At 49.4% G+C, this 15,600-nt stretch overlaps 6 protein-coding genes across 6 annotated transcripts; 3 read left to right on the forward strand and 3 right to left on the reverse strand.

Annotated features, from left to right (window-relative positions):
- Positions 1-574: 574 nt before the first annotated feature.
- On the forward strand, positions 575-1,896 carry N7477_004179 (isopenicillin N synthase family dioxygenase; the record flags this gene model as incomplete). The annotated part of the gene is made up of 6 exons (XM_056965842.1): positions 575-715; positions 774-926; positions 985-1,065; positions 1,119-1,505; positions 1,563-1,742; positions 1,792-1,896. 6 exons carry the CDS (start codon positions 575-577, stop codon positions 1,894-1,896), a joined length of 1,047 nt encoding a protein of 348 aa, XP_056825795.1.
- Positions 1,897-2,240: 344 nt separating this feature from the next.
- N7477_004180 (FAD-binding oxidoreductase) lies at positions 2,241-3,762 on the forward strand (the record flags this gene model as incomplete). Its single annotated transcript, XM_056965843.1, is given in 7 exon segments — positions 2,241-2,372; positions 2,423-2,584; positions 2,605-2,823; positions 2,851-3,019; positions 3,030-3,439; positions 3,460-3,580; positions 3,638-3,762. The coding sequence occupies 7 exon segments, from the start codon at positions 2,241-2,243 to the stop codon at positions 3,760-3,762; spliced, it is 1,338 nt and encodes a 445-aa protein (XP_056825796.1).
- A 1,093-nt stretch (positions 3,763-4,855) lies between these two features.
- Positions 4,856-5,722, reverse strand: N7477_004181 (YoaK family protein; the record flags this gene model as incomplete). The annotated part of the gene is made up of 3 exons (XM_056965844.1): positions 4,856-5,442; positions 5,514-5,543; positions 5,590-5,722. 3 exons carry the CDS (start codon positions 5,720-5,722, stop codon positions 4,856-4,858), a joined length of 750 nt encoding a protein of 249 aa, XP_056825797.1.
- Positions 5,723-6,667: 945 nt separating this feature from the next.
- N7477_004182 (beta-N-acetylhexosaminidase) lies at positions 6,668-8,776 on the reverse strand (the record flags this gene model as incomplete). Its single annotated transcript, XM_056965845.1, has 1 exon — positions 6,668-8,776. The coding sequence occupies one exon, from the start codon at positions 8,774-8,776 to the stop codon at positions 6,668-6,670; it is 2,109 nt and encodes a 702-aa protein (XP_056825798.1).
- A 1,251-nt stretch (positions 8,777-10,027) lies between these two features.
- N7477_004183 (fungal specific transcription factor domain-containing protein) lies at positions 10,028-10,519 on the reverse strand (the record flags this gene model as incomplete). Its single annotated transcript, XM_056965846.1, has 1 exon — positions 10,028-10,519. One exon carries the CDS (start codon positions 10,517-10,519, stop codon positions 10,028-10,030), a length of 492 nt encoding a protein of 163 aa, XP_056825799.1.
- A 2,779-nt stretch (positions 10,520-13,298) lies between these two features.
- N7477_004184 (acyl--CoA ligase) lies at positions 13,299-15,189 on the forward strand (the record flags this gene model as incomplete). Its single annotated transcript, XM_056965847.1, has 5 exons — positions 13,299-13,391; positions 13,457-13,594; positions 13,657-14,091; positions 14,157-14,581; positions 14,634-15,189. 5 exons carry the CDS (start codon positions 13,299-13,301, stop codon positions 15,187-15,189), a joined length of 1,647 nt encoding a protein of 548 aa, XP_056825800.1.
- Between the last annotated feature and the right edge of the window lie 411 nt (positions 15,190-15,600).

Here is a 15,600-nt window from a genome sequence, read left to right on the forward strand (position 1 = left end):
TTTCGGCGCATGCATCGAGGTCTCATATGAAGATGAAGAATATAGGAGGTCTCGAAAAGGTGCTGATAGGGTTCCTTCCAGAGCCGTGATTATTCTATCTTTAAAAACATCTTTGGGAAAGAAAGGGAAGAACAGACGTGAATGTTGGAATCAGAAATTTTTTTAGTTTCTGCGTTTATGGCAGCCCTTCTCAGCTTCAGAGCTCTGCCTCTATCTTATCCTTGCGGTGAGAAGTATGTAGTGCCTATGAATATGTCAAGGCACTCTTTTCATACCTGCTCGAAATGAGAGATTGGTCCACGGTCTAATGCGGCAATAGCTGAGTAATCTGCGCCCCTAGACGGGATGTAGACTGACCCGGACCCCGACCCCGCGTGAAGGGGCAATACTCATTGCACATCAACTAGGAAAGGGTTTGGAGACGAGGCCAGGTCTAAACGTCAAAAATCGGGTGCATCTATATGTGCTCACTTACAGCCGTTGACTCTATCCAACCACGTTAGTGCCAGTTTCACGTCCTCTCCGTGGCGCCACCAATTGCACGTTAACTAAGGCGAATTGCGATCGATTCGATATGGTGGAAACCTTTTCAACGGTGCCCAAGGTTGATTTTTCCCGTCTTAAAGACCCCAGTACCAAGGATGACGAGCTTTTAAAACTTCGTGAGGCCATCTTCGTGGTGGGATTTCTCTATCTGACCGATACTGGTTTGGAGGTACGACAAACGAACGACGCGGTGCTCTCCGCTGAAAATTGGATTGACCATATTATAGGATCTTTTTCGTCGAGCCCACGAGGCACTGCCAGCCCTGTTTGCACTACCATCAGAGGTTAAAGAGAAATGCAACATGATCAAATCTCCGTCCTTTCTTGGATATACTAGGCTCGGCGCTGAAACAACAGCAGCCAGGACTGATCTCCGCGAGGTAATCGATCCAAGGCTCCCCATGTAAATGTATACTGAGTTGAAGCTAATTGCCAAAGCAATTTGACTTTGGCACCCCAGGAATGAAGGTCTGGTCAAGTCAGGATCCATTCTGGCAACGACTTGAAGGGTCCAACCAGGTGCGCCATTTGGTCTACATTAGTTCGGACATGACTCTGACAACAAGACCTAGTACCCGGACTATCCTGGCGTGCAAACACTCGTTGAGGAATATTTCGCTGCCATCGATGAGCTAGCACAGAGCTTTGTGCATCTAGTCGCGGAATGCCTATGCCTGCCTGCCAATACTTTTGACCAGTTCAGAGGTAACATGAGTCGACTGAAGTTTGTTAAATATCCGCAATCCGCGCCCGGGTCCCAAGGCGTTGGCCCGCACAAGGATTCTGCAGGCCTGTTCACGTTTCTTTCACAGGATGAATCGGGCGGACTGCAGGTCCTCAACAAGAACGGTGAATGGGTGGATGTTCCTCCAGTCGATGGAAGCCTTGTGATCAATATACAACAAGGATTTGAGGCTATCACAGGAGGCGCCTGTGCCGCTACCACTCACCGTGTCGTCGTAAGATTGGTGTCTTCTGCATCGTTATTTGCGTAACCACTAACACAAGTCTCAAAGGCACCTACATCCAGGACACGTTACAGTATTCCCTATTTCCTCGGAGTTCGGTTGGACCTGACTTTGGATACATTGAAGGAATCGGCCGCTCACATTGTGTCCTCCATTCCCACCGCGGACAACCACAAGAAGCGCGCGATCGATGTCCCGAGTGAATTCATGTCACCTCTTTATGCCTGCGTAAGGATTCTCATGCTCTGCTATATGAAAGATTCTGACGACAGAATAGTTTGGGGAGGCGCATCTAAGAAACCGCATCTTGAGTCACCCCGATGTGGGACAACGATGGTATCCAGAGCTGTATTCCATGTATTCCCAGCAGTCTCCCAAGTAGCTCTGCGGCTTGTTTATTGGTTTTAGGCAGGTTCCCTGGACCTTGAATTCTGTGATAGGGAATTTTTGTGACAGAGAAATCGGGTACTGTTGAAGATCGACGTGTCTCAACCCTGCTGCGTCAGAAGAAGCAGCTTCCGGGTTCGGCATCTAAGATATTAAGCATCATCCAGAAGCTATGCTTATCTCGTAGTCAAGACTTGCAAAGCCGTGCCATACCACTGGTGCCCGGTCGCGGCACTGTGTAGCGGGTCCGAGAACCCCTCTCCCCGCATCGTTCGAAATAACAGACGTCGGGGTAAGTGAGCGGTCCTGCCAGCTGCTTCTTCTTCCTTCGAAACCAAAATGGGCCCTATCAGGGCTTCTACTATCAACGCCCTTCGCAGTCAATTGGCGACCGCGACACTTCATACGCCCGACTCTTCAGGATACAAAAAGAGTCTGATTCGATGGTCGGATACTGGAATGAAACATGCGGTAGGAAGAAAAAGCGCAGATATACACCCTCTGACTAATGACTGGAATAGGGCGTCGTGGTTCAGCCAGTAGACCCCGTAGACATTCGGGCGGCTTTGCTGTGGGCGCAAGATCACGGAGTCGAAATAGCCGTCAAGGGCGGGGGACACTCGACTGCCGGTACCAGTTCCAGTGAGGGTGGCTTGGTGATTGATCTTTCAGGCATGAATCAAGTCACAGTTGACCAGCGAAGACGATTACTGCTCAGGGTGGCGCGACCTGGAAGGAAGTCGACGAAGCCGGGGCAGCTTCTGGACTTGTGACGGTAGGAGGAACCGTGAATCACACCGGTGTCGGAGGTTTGACGCTGGGAGGCGGATATGGTTGGTTAAGTGGACAGTACGGGTTGACTATCGACAACCTGCTCTCTGCTACGGTGGTCCTCGCCGATGGCAATGTTGTGACTGCATCTGTGATCGACCATCTTGACTTGTTTTAGGGACTGCAAGGCGCAGGATACAATTTTGGTGTCGTGGTGGACTTCACTTATCGGGCATATGTCCAGAAAGATCCCGTTTATACGGGTCTACTGGGGTTTCCCGTCGAAAAGCTGGAGGTCGTGGTAGAGCAGCTGAATGTCACTCTAGCAAATCCCGATCCACGCTCTGGTGCGATGAGCATCTTCGCCCCACGCACCTGATGTCTCCGGCCCCATCATTATTGTCATCTGCTTCTATAACGGGACTCGGGAAGAGGGACAGAAACGCTTTGCTGCTTTCACGGCTCTGGATCCAGTTCTGAACACGCTTGATATGGTTCCTTACCCCGTGGTGAACACGCTACAAAATGCCCAGGCGATGTATGGTGATCGCAAATCATTCAAAGACGTGTTTTATGAGCCTCCACTGGACCCAAAATTTGTTCGGTCAATTTTCAATGACCTACTCAGCAAGATCGAGGAAGATTCCGACCTGGCAGCGTCTGCGATCATTCTCGAGTTCATCGATATGCGAAAGATCTGCGACGTCCCGTTGACTGACACAGCACTTTCCAGTCGCAATTCCACTCAGAATGGTATCATTTCTTACGTTGGACAGATTCGATGAAGGATCAAGATCACCGGTCTTGGGCACGAGAGATTCGGTCAAAATGGAAGATTGAACTGGATGCGAGAGCTAAGGACGACTCGCAAGGTCAAATTGTACCACAATACATTAACTATGCCGAACGTAAGTTGAGCTTTCCTCAGCAACGGTTCGTCAACCCACGTATTAATCAGATCTCAGCTGGAGACTCTGTGGTCCCAAATATCTATGGAGCAAATCTACCACGTCTGCAGACCGTCAAACTCAAATACGATCCGAAGAACGTGTTTCACAAGATGCACCCTATTCCACTCCCCACCAATTGAGAATAATCTGCTTCAGTATCAAAGCAATTATAATCTCTTCTTAGGGCGTATAGTCTCATCAAAGGCGCGGAAAAATATGGTACTTGACTGCTTTCTTCGTTGTCCAGCCCTCCAAGGCTTCATGTCCCTTCCAAATCGGCTCACCTTCATCCCACCAAACGTTCCGTTTGGTGCGGACATTGCCCACGTATTAACAGTTATCTGGCCGCACTCAAGCTCCCTGGATACTCGATACGCTCATTTTACATCGTTGGTAAAAATAGCAGCACGCAGACCGTGATGAGAGTAATTGGCTTTTGCGATGACTTCCTCCTCAGTAGAATACTGGCAATGCCCTGGGCGACCTCGTTAGGATGTACATTTCTGTAGGATTCAGATGGACCAAAGTCACTTACTGCCACGGGACCGAAGATCTCTTCACTCATTATTTTCGCGTCGTCGGCCACATCCGCAAAGGCTGTGTGTTGCACAAAATAGCCCTCTTCGCCTAGATGTTCACCACCAATCAAAAGTGTGGCTCCAGACTCTTTGCCCTTTTGAATATAAACCAGAAATCTGATCCTTGACCCTTGTCAGCGATTGCTCGGTCATTAAGGGCCTCAGTTGATGAAACTCGGCAATTGTACGCTATTGCATCCAAAGGTCTACTATGACTCATGAATGGATCTGACAGATCGTGACTGGGAAGATAGGCCATCAAAGGAGACCGCAAGCGATGCATTCATGTGCTCGAAAACTTTAAAATATCAATCACCTACGCGAAGTTGTACAACTTCAACAAGAATTCAAATCCTGGAAAATCAAATACGGTCAAAATCACTCGAACTTGGTTGCTGATGGCGAGTCGCTGACTCAACTCAACTTGTTCACAGGTCCGGATTGTATACTCGATCTTCATGATATTGGCCAAGAGCATCATCCTAGCGAGGTGCATGCTAGTAGAGCAAGCCACTGTGTTCTATTCCGATCCCTCTCTAGGGCAAGCATATCGACTGAACCATTTTGAGTACCACAAGAACCAAGCAACAAAGACCCGCGCCTTCGTCTCGACAATTTGTTCCCAACCCAGCCGCGTAACAACACATTGGGCGATTTATGAACCGGTTTTCCAGAAACCCCATGCGATCACTACGGCTAGCTTGATACCTGCTGACAACCAGAGGGTGGGCGCGATCTCGCCGGTAGCCTTCGTGACCCAACCGCCGACGATGGCACCAATCAAGGTCAAAATGAAGGCTACGACGCGTCGATCGCGCTTTTCGTTTCGTAACAGAAAGAGCTTGGGATCCGACATCAGATCACACAAAAGACTCGTGATCACCACGGTTGGGATTTCATTGAAACCCAAGGCGCGGCTCGCAACGATCTGACCCGCCGATTGAAGGCTAAGGAGAACGATGGGGACCTCTTGGCTCCAGTGCGTTGTTCCTTGCGACTGGCTGTCCAGCTTACTCGAGACAACACCAGTTTGAATCAAACTGGCAGTGATCAGGATGATACTGGCCTGGATGAGGAATGATAGCATCAAGGATCCGCGCCGCTGTGCCCCTACAGCACGATTCAGCCATGCGAAGAGGAAGCATCCCACGGTGAAACATCCAATGGATGTCAGAGACCGAGCCCATCCGTATGGGCGTGGATTCTGGTTCGATGCGCCCAGTCCGACAAAGATAGTATTCCCTATGACGCAGCACGAACTGTCAGCTTATCATATCTCAGGCGCCAGTCTTTGCAAGGGACTTGCGTCTCACCTGTCTGCATTGACACAAAAGTATTGTAGGCTACGCAAGTTAGCACTCCATCAAAGCAGTTCGGAGCGATTCGCACCATTGTATATCGTGCTATCAATTAACCCGGAAGTTAAGCAGCAAGTGAAGAGAAGCAAGTCGGCGTGAAGAGATTGAACTTCGTCGTTCAGGAACGCTGCTAGGCTGATGAACACGTCTTTTTCTCGGTCCATTGACAAGTTGAATGAACCCCGCGAAGAAAACCAAGGGAGCGAGTTTGATTTGACACGTTGAAGGCTGCTATCGAACGACGTCAAATCATTCCTCGGCTCGGTGATGGTTTCTGTGGCCCTCAAAATAGTCCTGATGGTTAATGAGCGCGAGCAGAAGCATCCTTCTTACCCGGATAAACCACCTTCCAAGACCATCCAAGAAGAGGGGGAACGTTGCAGGTAGTGCCGCTGAGTAAGGGCCAAGCCCGATAGTTTGCATCAGCGCCTGCAGGATGCGCCTTAGGCAGGCCGCTATCATGCATTGTACCTCCGATCATTAGTACATCGGTCACTATGCGGGCTATGACTCACGCCGAGAATGCGGACTCTCAGCTCGGGTATTACGCCTAGGATGCCAAGCTATGCTCGGGACGAATGTGTTCTGATGACGAGCTTCTTGGCAGCGCAACTCTTGCTCTGCAATCCTTGCACAGGAGGCATGCGACTTTGCTGACCAAGTCACTTTCTACCCCCACAATTGATATATACCACCTGTCTATCGTTTTGTGTCTTAATAGAATGCAGAGAGAGCTTGGGTCGCTGAAGCCTCTTCAGGGTTTATCATATTTCAAGAAGGGAACACCAAGACTGGCGATGATGGCTTTGCCGAGATTGACAAAATGATCGAACTCGGTTTGATCTATAATATGTTGAGCAGATGTTCGCTTTATCTCTAGCCCTGTACATGATTTTAGGTCATTGACTTAGAATGCAGGTGATCCTTTGCACAACCAAGCTCGCTCGTTTATCGTTTGCTTAATTTGCAACAAGTGACTAGATTTTTGGCTCTTTGAAGTTCAAGTGGGCGCATACTTGATATAAGAGGCATGTTGTGTGTGAAATAATTCTCGCAGAGCTAAGCACTGAGGTGATTCAGCTGATATAGAGCAGTGAGAATACAGTTGATCAGGGAGAACCTTCAAGTGTCATGCTCTGTAACCCTGTCCCATGAACGGCATCGAGCGGGGCTACAAAGGCCATTTGGCTCCATGAGAAATTCTCGTTATGACCACCATACACGAAAACCTCGAAGCGCCCTACGAAATAACCATCGATCCATACACGGCTGCCGGAGACTTCATCTGTAGTGATAGTGATATGGGCATCCCTAGGCACCTCGACGACCTTGTGGTTCGAGCTGGTCATGTTTGCCCAGATTCTCCCAGGCTTAGCCGAGTCAAATCCATCGGTCTCTGCAACGGAACGAAGAGGATATGGCCATCCGTCAGCGGTAAAGATTAACTGGCCATCTTCAGACAAAGAAAGAGTAGTATCGGTTGACTCAATGGTAAAGGGACCGGTGACATCCAATCGCAAGGTATAATTCATTCCCTTGCTGCCCAGTCCTATCGGATAGCCCTGCCGGGAGGGGTCCGCCTGAGGTTTGCTCCATGAGAAAACTGGATCGAGAGGTTGCGCTGACTCTCGGAAGATTTTTCGGTCCAAGTTTTGACCAATAGCATGTGCTGTTAGTCGCGCAATAGAGTCGTCCAGGGTAGACACAGAAAGTCTAGGTCCGCGGGTCCCTGACCATGCGCGTGATCCAACAACAGGGATACCATTTCGGATCGCATAATACGCCTCTAGCTGTGTAGTTGCATCCGGCCCATTGTCATTCCATGCCGCCATAGTGGCACCCCGCACAGCTTTTGAGTCGGGCTGCTCTGTCTTGTTCACTGGATTGAAGAGCTGTGGGGTCCACTGCCAACCTTCGATGTCGGCGAAATCCAAAACACGGGAATTATTAAAGAACTGAGGATAGGGAGCTGGTGTGATGGGAACATGATCGTTCTTCAACGACAGATAAGCCCACCAGTCTTCAGAGTTAATGATGCGGTATCCAGTTTGAGCCAGCTGTACAGGATCCGACTGTCCGTACTGCCAATGCTGTATGGTAATGTTTCGGTCAATTGACCGAGACTTGGATGGCTCGTAGGTGCCCCAGATCCGAATGCTCTTTTGGTGGGTCTGATAGATGAATCGAGACATCTCATTGACGAAACCGATGTAGTCATCGGCTAACGTGGCGTCGTATTCATCGGCGCCAATGTGAACCTCCTTGGTATGGAACCAAGGAAGAAATTCCGTCCAGATTGATTTGACGAGTGGAATTGTTTCTGGGTGTGACAGGTTGAGTAGATCCTGTTGGTGCAAGGCCAACTCTGGCTTCCATTTAGTCACCGATAGACAATGCCCTGGGGCTTCAATCTCCGGAATCACCGTAATTCCTCGCAGAGCACAGTGACGCTGAAAGTCATCAAACTCGGATCGCGATAGAGTCTCATTGATTCGTTGAACTAGGGGCATAAGCTCCGGGTTCTCCGGCCTGAGAGAAAATTGGGAGTACACATCGTTCCAGGTCATATTCGGTCCTCGTGACAGAGGGTAGTTGTCCGTTGCATGGTAATGAAATTCGGATAGTTTGAACAATGAGGCGTAGGTGCAAAGGTCTTTCAAGTAATCCAAAGAATACCATTTCCGACCGGCATCCAACATGAAGCCTCTCGTCGCGTAAGCGGGTGCATCTTGCGCACGACCAGCCGGGATTGAATGCGAGTTCAGAACGAGTTGTTGCAGCAGTGTCCGAGTTCCCCACCACATTCCTCGCGCGCCTGAACCCAGGATAGAAACACGGTCATTTTGGACCACGATTTCGTACCCCTCTTCTGAAGTTGTGCCATCCTCATAGGTCAGATGATTTTGCGCTGGTGAGCGACCAAGAAATATTCCTGATGCGTGTTCTGGAAATTCCTGCGCGGTTCGAATGTCCCAGGTACTGTTGGTGAGTTCCTGGAGATCATCACGGAATAGTCCCGCAAACTGAAATACCGAGGGTGGAACCAAAGTTAGGCCATGCTGATCTTTCCAGTCAGAAAACCCCTTCTCGACATAGATAACACGTTCTGTGGATGCAAGAGAGAATCCACCCGAGCTCGGAACCCTAATGAATTGAATCGGGGGCAAGGTCTGCAGAGCCACAGCTGCAGGCGCTAGAAAACAAAAGGGCCACTTCATCGTGATCCATATTGCCAAATGAGAGATCTTCTCCTCTTTATATACGTTCACGCAAGGGGCATCGATTGCAGCGTTACATGGCGATCGGCAATATTTGTGTACAGTGGGCACGGGAAGAAGATGGAACGTGGAATGTGGGTTGATACGGGATAAAAGATGCGGGGAATCCCGATCGTGACGGCAGACGGAAGATAAATCGCATTTCGCGAGATCGGAGATAAACTAAGGTTGAGGTCCCGTCTTTTAACACCACGAACTTCCTAGGGAGTAGGTGTTTCGCAGGTGGGAAGATACGCGACCTTTTTCAGCAAGGGTTTTCTGCGCGAAAGAACCAACATAGGAGGCAAGAGGTGTGGCGCAGACCTTCCTGCGTTGACGAAAATCATTGCGATACTTCTATCCCATGGACCTGCGGTCGTCTGCATTAGCTATCACTTGTTGCACATGTGAGGGGAGAACAAAAGTTTCCGCGAGTCCTGCCCAGTGCAAAGCATCTAAACGAGCCAGACCAAGTTTCACTAGGGGGAAGCTTTGACTCTGGCACCGCAAGACTTGCAACCATGACTCTACTAATTGCTTCCCCCGGATTGCATGGGCAACATTCGGAGCTTGCACAAGCAATAACATCAAAAAGTTCGAAACGGTCGCAAAACCAATCCGAGACCCTTCGGTAGAGTTAGCAAAGAGGGGCACATCATTAATGGAAGTACCGTCATATACTCACAGGAATACCAGAAACCGGTGAAATCACTAGGAGTCAGTCTTCTCGTGAAATTCACCAAGATCGTGGCGCATTTCTCGGCTGCATGCAAAGTTATCTCTCCAGTACCATGTACATCCGGCATAGCAATCTCAGGCAAAGATCCAAGTGTAGATATGTCCGTGAAATCTAGTGTGGAGTCATCCACTGGCAATGGCGAAGTGGCCATTTCCTCCAGATCAAATATTATCGGAGGGCTGGACGAGCGTGCCATTGGTCGAAGCATTGCACGGTACACATAGACGATGAGTAACAGGTAGGCAAAATGTATCGAAGTCGGATACGGTGCTAGGCCACTGACCGACTTGCTCCAATTTGGCAGGCGGAAACTCTCAGGCAAAGACGAGTACCACGAATTTAGTTTCTCCAAGAGAGCCCGGCCGAGCTCGCCCGAAGATTCAAAGTTTGCGTTCAAGATCTGAGAAGCTCTTAAGGTGCTGCACAAGATACTTAGTGATCTGTTTGGTTCAAAAAGTGGAGACTATGACTCACTAGAATGTTTCGTGTATTTCGTCGGCGATCCTGGCCAAGTTCACTAGATACCGAAACGGTATTTCGGTATCACAGGAACAGGTAGAAAATCCTTGCCGAGGACCTACCAGGAAATCACCCTCGTCCAATTCACTTACGTCCCACTCGTCTGGGTGAATATACGGGGGCCGCCCCATCAGCAAGCTGCGCCATTTGTCTTCGGCGTAAACAGCCCACCATAAACGACGCCGCAGACGTTTTTCCCATGCCGGAATTCCCCACATGCGACATTCAATGTGAACGCCGAGCGAACAGGCCAAGCCGACAAGCTGACCCACAAAAGACCACAGGAATGGAGTTTCGGCGGTCGTATACTGTGCGTCACCAAGTGGTTTCTGGTGGGCATAAAGCAAAGCAGCTTGTAACACTGCAAGGCGAGGGCTGTGGATCTCCTCTGATATGCTCTCATACACCATGCGCCAAAGACTTTGTACTGGAGATGTGTGGTACATATTTAACACACAGAGATAATCATCATGGGCAACAAATGGGAACGCAGATGCGTAAACGGCCGCCAAGAGAAGCACGGGCACATTCGTCAATGCATCTAGCTCTGGTAATTGATACGACGTCGTGCTTAACCCAAGCTGGGAGCGTGAGATGACCGGAAGCGCAGGAAACACGTACTTTACAAATCTTGATTTCTGAATTAGTCCTTTGAATAAAACCGGGAGAGATCCGGCTCGATACTTACAGTGCGACTAGCCTTCGTCCATACTCTGGAGGAACAAGACTATTGAGGTGTTCTCTTGTTACTTCTCCAATGCCTGCTCGGGTTTCCTTTTTCATTGGCGCTGAGAGGTCATCAGATGTAATCATGAAGTGGATCGGTATTCGCTGTGCAGTAGGGACTCCTCCGGCATTGCGGTAATGTACTTTGTAAAAAAACTTCATCCCAGACTCATCGAAGCGGCAATGTCTCAGTAGCCAGGGGTCGGACTCTGCCGACGCACCGAATAATTGTGCGTGCCCGTGAATCAGCTGGTCGATACTTTGCACGAACTGGGTTGGTGGGCGACTGCCCAATAATGTCCCAGACCCTGGCGATGGCCCATGGCCTTGGCCGAGGTCAAGCAATGGGAAGGGGGGGTTCGACACTTGTAGAGGCCGATCGAGCGTGATACGGACCTTCTCCCAGAATACACCCGCTTTGTGAGGGCAACGGCACTTCATCGATGATTGGCGAGACAATCGATAGTGACTCCGAGAGACGTGCCCGTTTCGGCGGTGGGTTATCGAAGGTGCATTCAAGCTTGGCAGCTCGGCATCGCTGGCATGGCAGACCCGTATCTGTCTGGCAACCCAATTTTCGGGACCGGCATTGATCGCAGGGCCGGTGACGCTTCGACCGATAGGGCCGGGCGGGAGGAGGCGATGGCGATGACATGCTTGCGGTCGGCCACGAAACCGGCGAGTGAGAGGGGGATCAGCAAGCAAATGTACTTCTGGAACATAATATGCCGGCGAGTAATCTTGATTCGACAGCTCGGCAAACTTCAGAAGAGAAGATGGCCGATGTAGCGTATATTGGTAGTGGTGCGGCAAAGTCCGAGTTCAGTGGGTCCGGCGGATCGCTCTCAAGTGGTCTTGGATCCATCTGAGTGGATTCATCGCCCATCCGAGTTGCGGCTCTCCTCCGCCTGGAAGAAGATGTCAAGCAGGGTGCTCGCCGGTTTCATGTGGACGAACTGATCATAATCGATCATCGTCAATGGGGAGTGTCGGCAAAATGCAAGCCATCGGCCGTCCTTGGCAAACGTTGCTCACCGTTGCCATCATGCAACGCCCGAGTAGCTTCATTTGCAGGCAAATTTCTTATTCTGCATCGGCGAAGCGATGTAAAGATTTTATCATCATCAGTGTATACTTTTTGGGAAACAGGGCCTGCCGAGAGTTTTGCCTGATATAAGACACCTGTAGAATGACCAAGTTTCACCACAGTCCGAATCTACTTTTAGCACCCTTCTGTCCCCAGGGGTCGAAAGCGACTCACCATACAGCACTGGAAGGATGCAATCTTATTTGCAACAATTTTCCAGGGGTTGGGGAATCAAAGGTGTGTTTTTCCGAAGAAACAGAGGTCGGTGGACGATCGATGACAATCAATCCGATGTTGCGCTGGTTCCCAAGTGAGTTCTCACCCCAGCCGACGTGGATTTCCACCAGATTGACTAATTATGTGGCAGAGAGAGCACCAGTGGAAGGTCCAAAGGACCCGCGCGTGTGGGAAACTTCAATGGTAAGATCCTCCGTTGATTGATCTCTTGGTAATTTCAAGGTTCCCACAAACATTCTGATTCGAAACCATAGCTGCAAATATGTGCTTTGGATCTTGCTGCAGGAAGACATAATAAGATAAAAATTTGGGGGCTCTGCCTTACTTGTTCACGAAGAAAGTGTAGGTAGAATGGGACTTTTTGCCTCAATGCTACAGCCCCATGATTTGAAACGCGAGATGTGTACAGTTTCAGAACAAATGATCCCAGTTGGTACATGCGGGCATCATCAAGGAAACTAGCACCACATAATGACTAGAATGCCTAATGTAGTTCGTTTTGAGCGTCTTAGATCTCTTGTGTCTAAGCCCGATCGAGGATCGAAAGTGTTTGAGCCCATGCGCAGAAGCTCTCTCCCTTGCGGCTTTGGAGCATTCCACACAAATCAATTCCAAAATATGTTTTTGAAAAGCCAATTAGAAAGCACGTTAGCCGGGCTACCAAATACTGTAAATGACAATGTCATGTGCGATGAACACAGCTTACGTTGACGTTGTTCTCCCTCCATTTACCAGGAGAAGCGGGGGTGGGGCGGGCAAAGAGATGTCAACGTGCAGGAATAACACGCCATGAGAGTTCTTTATGGGCAGGAGAATGCGTATACAGCACCGGATGGTAGTGCTGCATGTTCATGAAATCTCATGGCATGTTTGCACATGCCTAACTTCGCCTCATCTTCCCCGCCTCAGTAAGCTTTCCACCGACAGCAGATCCTGCTCGTTTCGGCCATCCTCACTCCAACCGAGTTCCGATCCCTGCTTAATGAGGGGCACAGCTGATGCCGCGGATCACTTCAGTGCATCACATCGTTTAAGTTGGATGACTCCGAGCACGATAAGTAAATTGTGATCTGGCTTCTACGGCATATATTGGCATCCGCTCGCGTTCAGGGGCCCTCCTTCCACCACTGCCATCCCGAGAACCCCACCCGTACACATTCTCAAGCCGAGCCACGATGATTTTCGAGCCGACAGAACGAATCTTGCTTCCCACCAAAGACGTTTTGTCCTACATATTTGACGATCCGCCTTATGACGAAGATCAGCCAGTAAGACTTGGAACCAGAGCTTTGAAGCCGTGGTGAACCCCTCTGAAAACCCTGAAATCAAATAGATCTTCATCGACACTCGAGACCATTCACGCTCAATCTCATGTAACCAAGCTCGGAAGTTAGTACGCCTTCTCATTTCGGGGTTACGTGCCTCTGGCTTCCGCAATGGAGACTGTGTCCTTGTACATTCTTTCAATGACGTATGTCGCATTTTTGTCGGAAACTGGACCCGCATCTTGGAATGTCATCTGATGTGATCCAGATCAATTATAGTATCCTGGTACTGGCAATAATCGGGGCTGGCGGTGTGTTCACGGGCTCAAATCCTGCATATACACGGAATGAGCTGGCGCATCACATCAATGTCTCGGAGAGCAAGTTTCTCATCTCTGAACCCGAAATACTACCGTCTCTACTTGAGGCTGCACAGCAAACAGGGATCCCCAAAGAGAGAGTCTGGATATTTGATTGTCTGGGACAATCTCTTCCAAGTGGCATGAAATCCTGGAAGGAATTGTTGAAATTCGGTGAGGATGACTGGATTAGATTTGATGACTTGGAAATTGCCCAGAAAACAGCTGCCGCAAGGCTATTCAGCAGCGGAACCACGGGCCTTCCAAAGGCAGTGACGATCACGCATCTGAACTTGATTGCGCAGCATGAGCTTGTTCTTGGTGCGAACCCGCGACCATATCCTGTAAGCTATTTCTCCCTGGCTCCTGAGATCGACGAGCGGTCAACTCTGACCCTAAACCCATTTAGATTTCCCGGATCATTGCAGTTCCTGTTTTCCATGCTTCTGCAGCACCAGTAACTCATATATCCACTCTGAAGGCCGGTTCCGTGGCGTACATGATGCGGCGATTCGACTTGGAGCAATTCTTGACTGTAGTAGAGAGGTATAATGTGACTGATCTGGCTATGGTGCCACCTATCGTGATTGCAATTTTGATGTCACCATTATCTCACAAACGCCCCTTTTTGAAAAAGGTTAAGCTTGCCATCTGTGGTGCCGCCCCGTTGGATAAAGATGTGCAAGCACGTTTTCGAACGCTCATGGGTGACCAGAGCCCATTTAACCAGGTATGGGGTATGACAGAAACATCATGCATCGCCACAATGTTCCCTTACCCGGAGCATGATGATACTGGGTCCGTGGGGCGACTGATCCCGAACCTGGAAGCCAAGTAGGAATATCGCCATTCCATTACACACTCATTGCTAACACGCTCATGTCAGACTGGTTGACAATGACGGACAGAACATATCGGCTTACAATGTTCGGGGTGAACTATGTGTTCGTGGACCTACAATTACGCCGGGCTACTACCAAAACTCCGAGGCCAACGCAGTGTCATTTGATGAGGATGGATGGTTCAGGACAGGTGACATTGCGTATTGTGATAAAATGACCCGAAAGTGGTACATAGTAGATCGAAAGAAAGAGTTGATCAAAGTACGGGGCTTTCAGGTTGCACCACCTGAAGTTGAAGCTGTACTTTTGTCTCATCCCTACATTGTCGATGCAGCGGTCATCGGTATCACCATTCCAGGGTCAGATACGGAGTTTCCTCGTGCATATGTTGTACGACGTCGAACAGAAGGACCTGCACCAACGGAAAAAGAAATACAGAGATACGTCCTAGAGCGCCTTGCTCGATATAAAGCATTGACTGGTGGTGTGAAATTTGTGGGTGCCATTGCAAAGAACCCCAGTGGTAAGATTCTGAAACGTGTTCTCAGGGAAGATGCCAAAAGGGAGGTAGAGGCTGGCCTGATTAAGCCTCAACTTTGAGGTTCATCGTCTCGCAACTCAGTATCATGAAGTATTCGTTAGTCATGACAATGCCATGCACACCGGTAAGTATGAGAATGCAACAGCGTATTGACGATTCAATTCGCGATGTCGTTTGAATCTGTCGTTGATGCAATTGATTGAGTGGCATCTGTGGTTCTCATCATATCATAAGAAAAGGCATTCATAGTTGACTTCAACGTAATTATTGAGCATTAGGAGCACATGCGAGGCTCCAAGAGTGTCCACCGTAAATTCTAGCGCAAGCATTAAATTATCAAGGATGCAAGTGGCATGTTACTCGAGTCCCGCGGCAAATCTATTACCACATGCGAAGAATCCGCCTTCTATGTATATTGCATCTGAGCTAGGCCCGGATGCAAGAAACTGGAAGATTGAGTTTCACATCAT

This window comes from Penicillium maclennaniae, assembly GCF_028827695.1.
Source record: "Penicillium maclennaniae strain IBT 15551 chromosome Unknown utg000003l:1.0-5670915.0:1.0-5674809.0, whole genome shotgun sequence".
Taxonomy (NCBI): Eukaryota; Fungi; Ascomycota; class Eurotiomycetes; order Eurotiales; family Aspergillaceae; genus Penicillium; species Penicillium maclennaniae.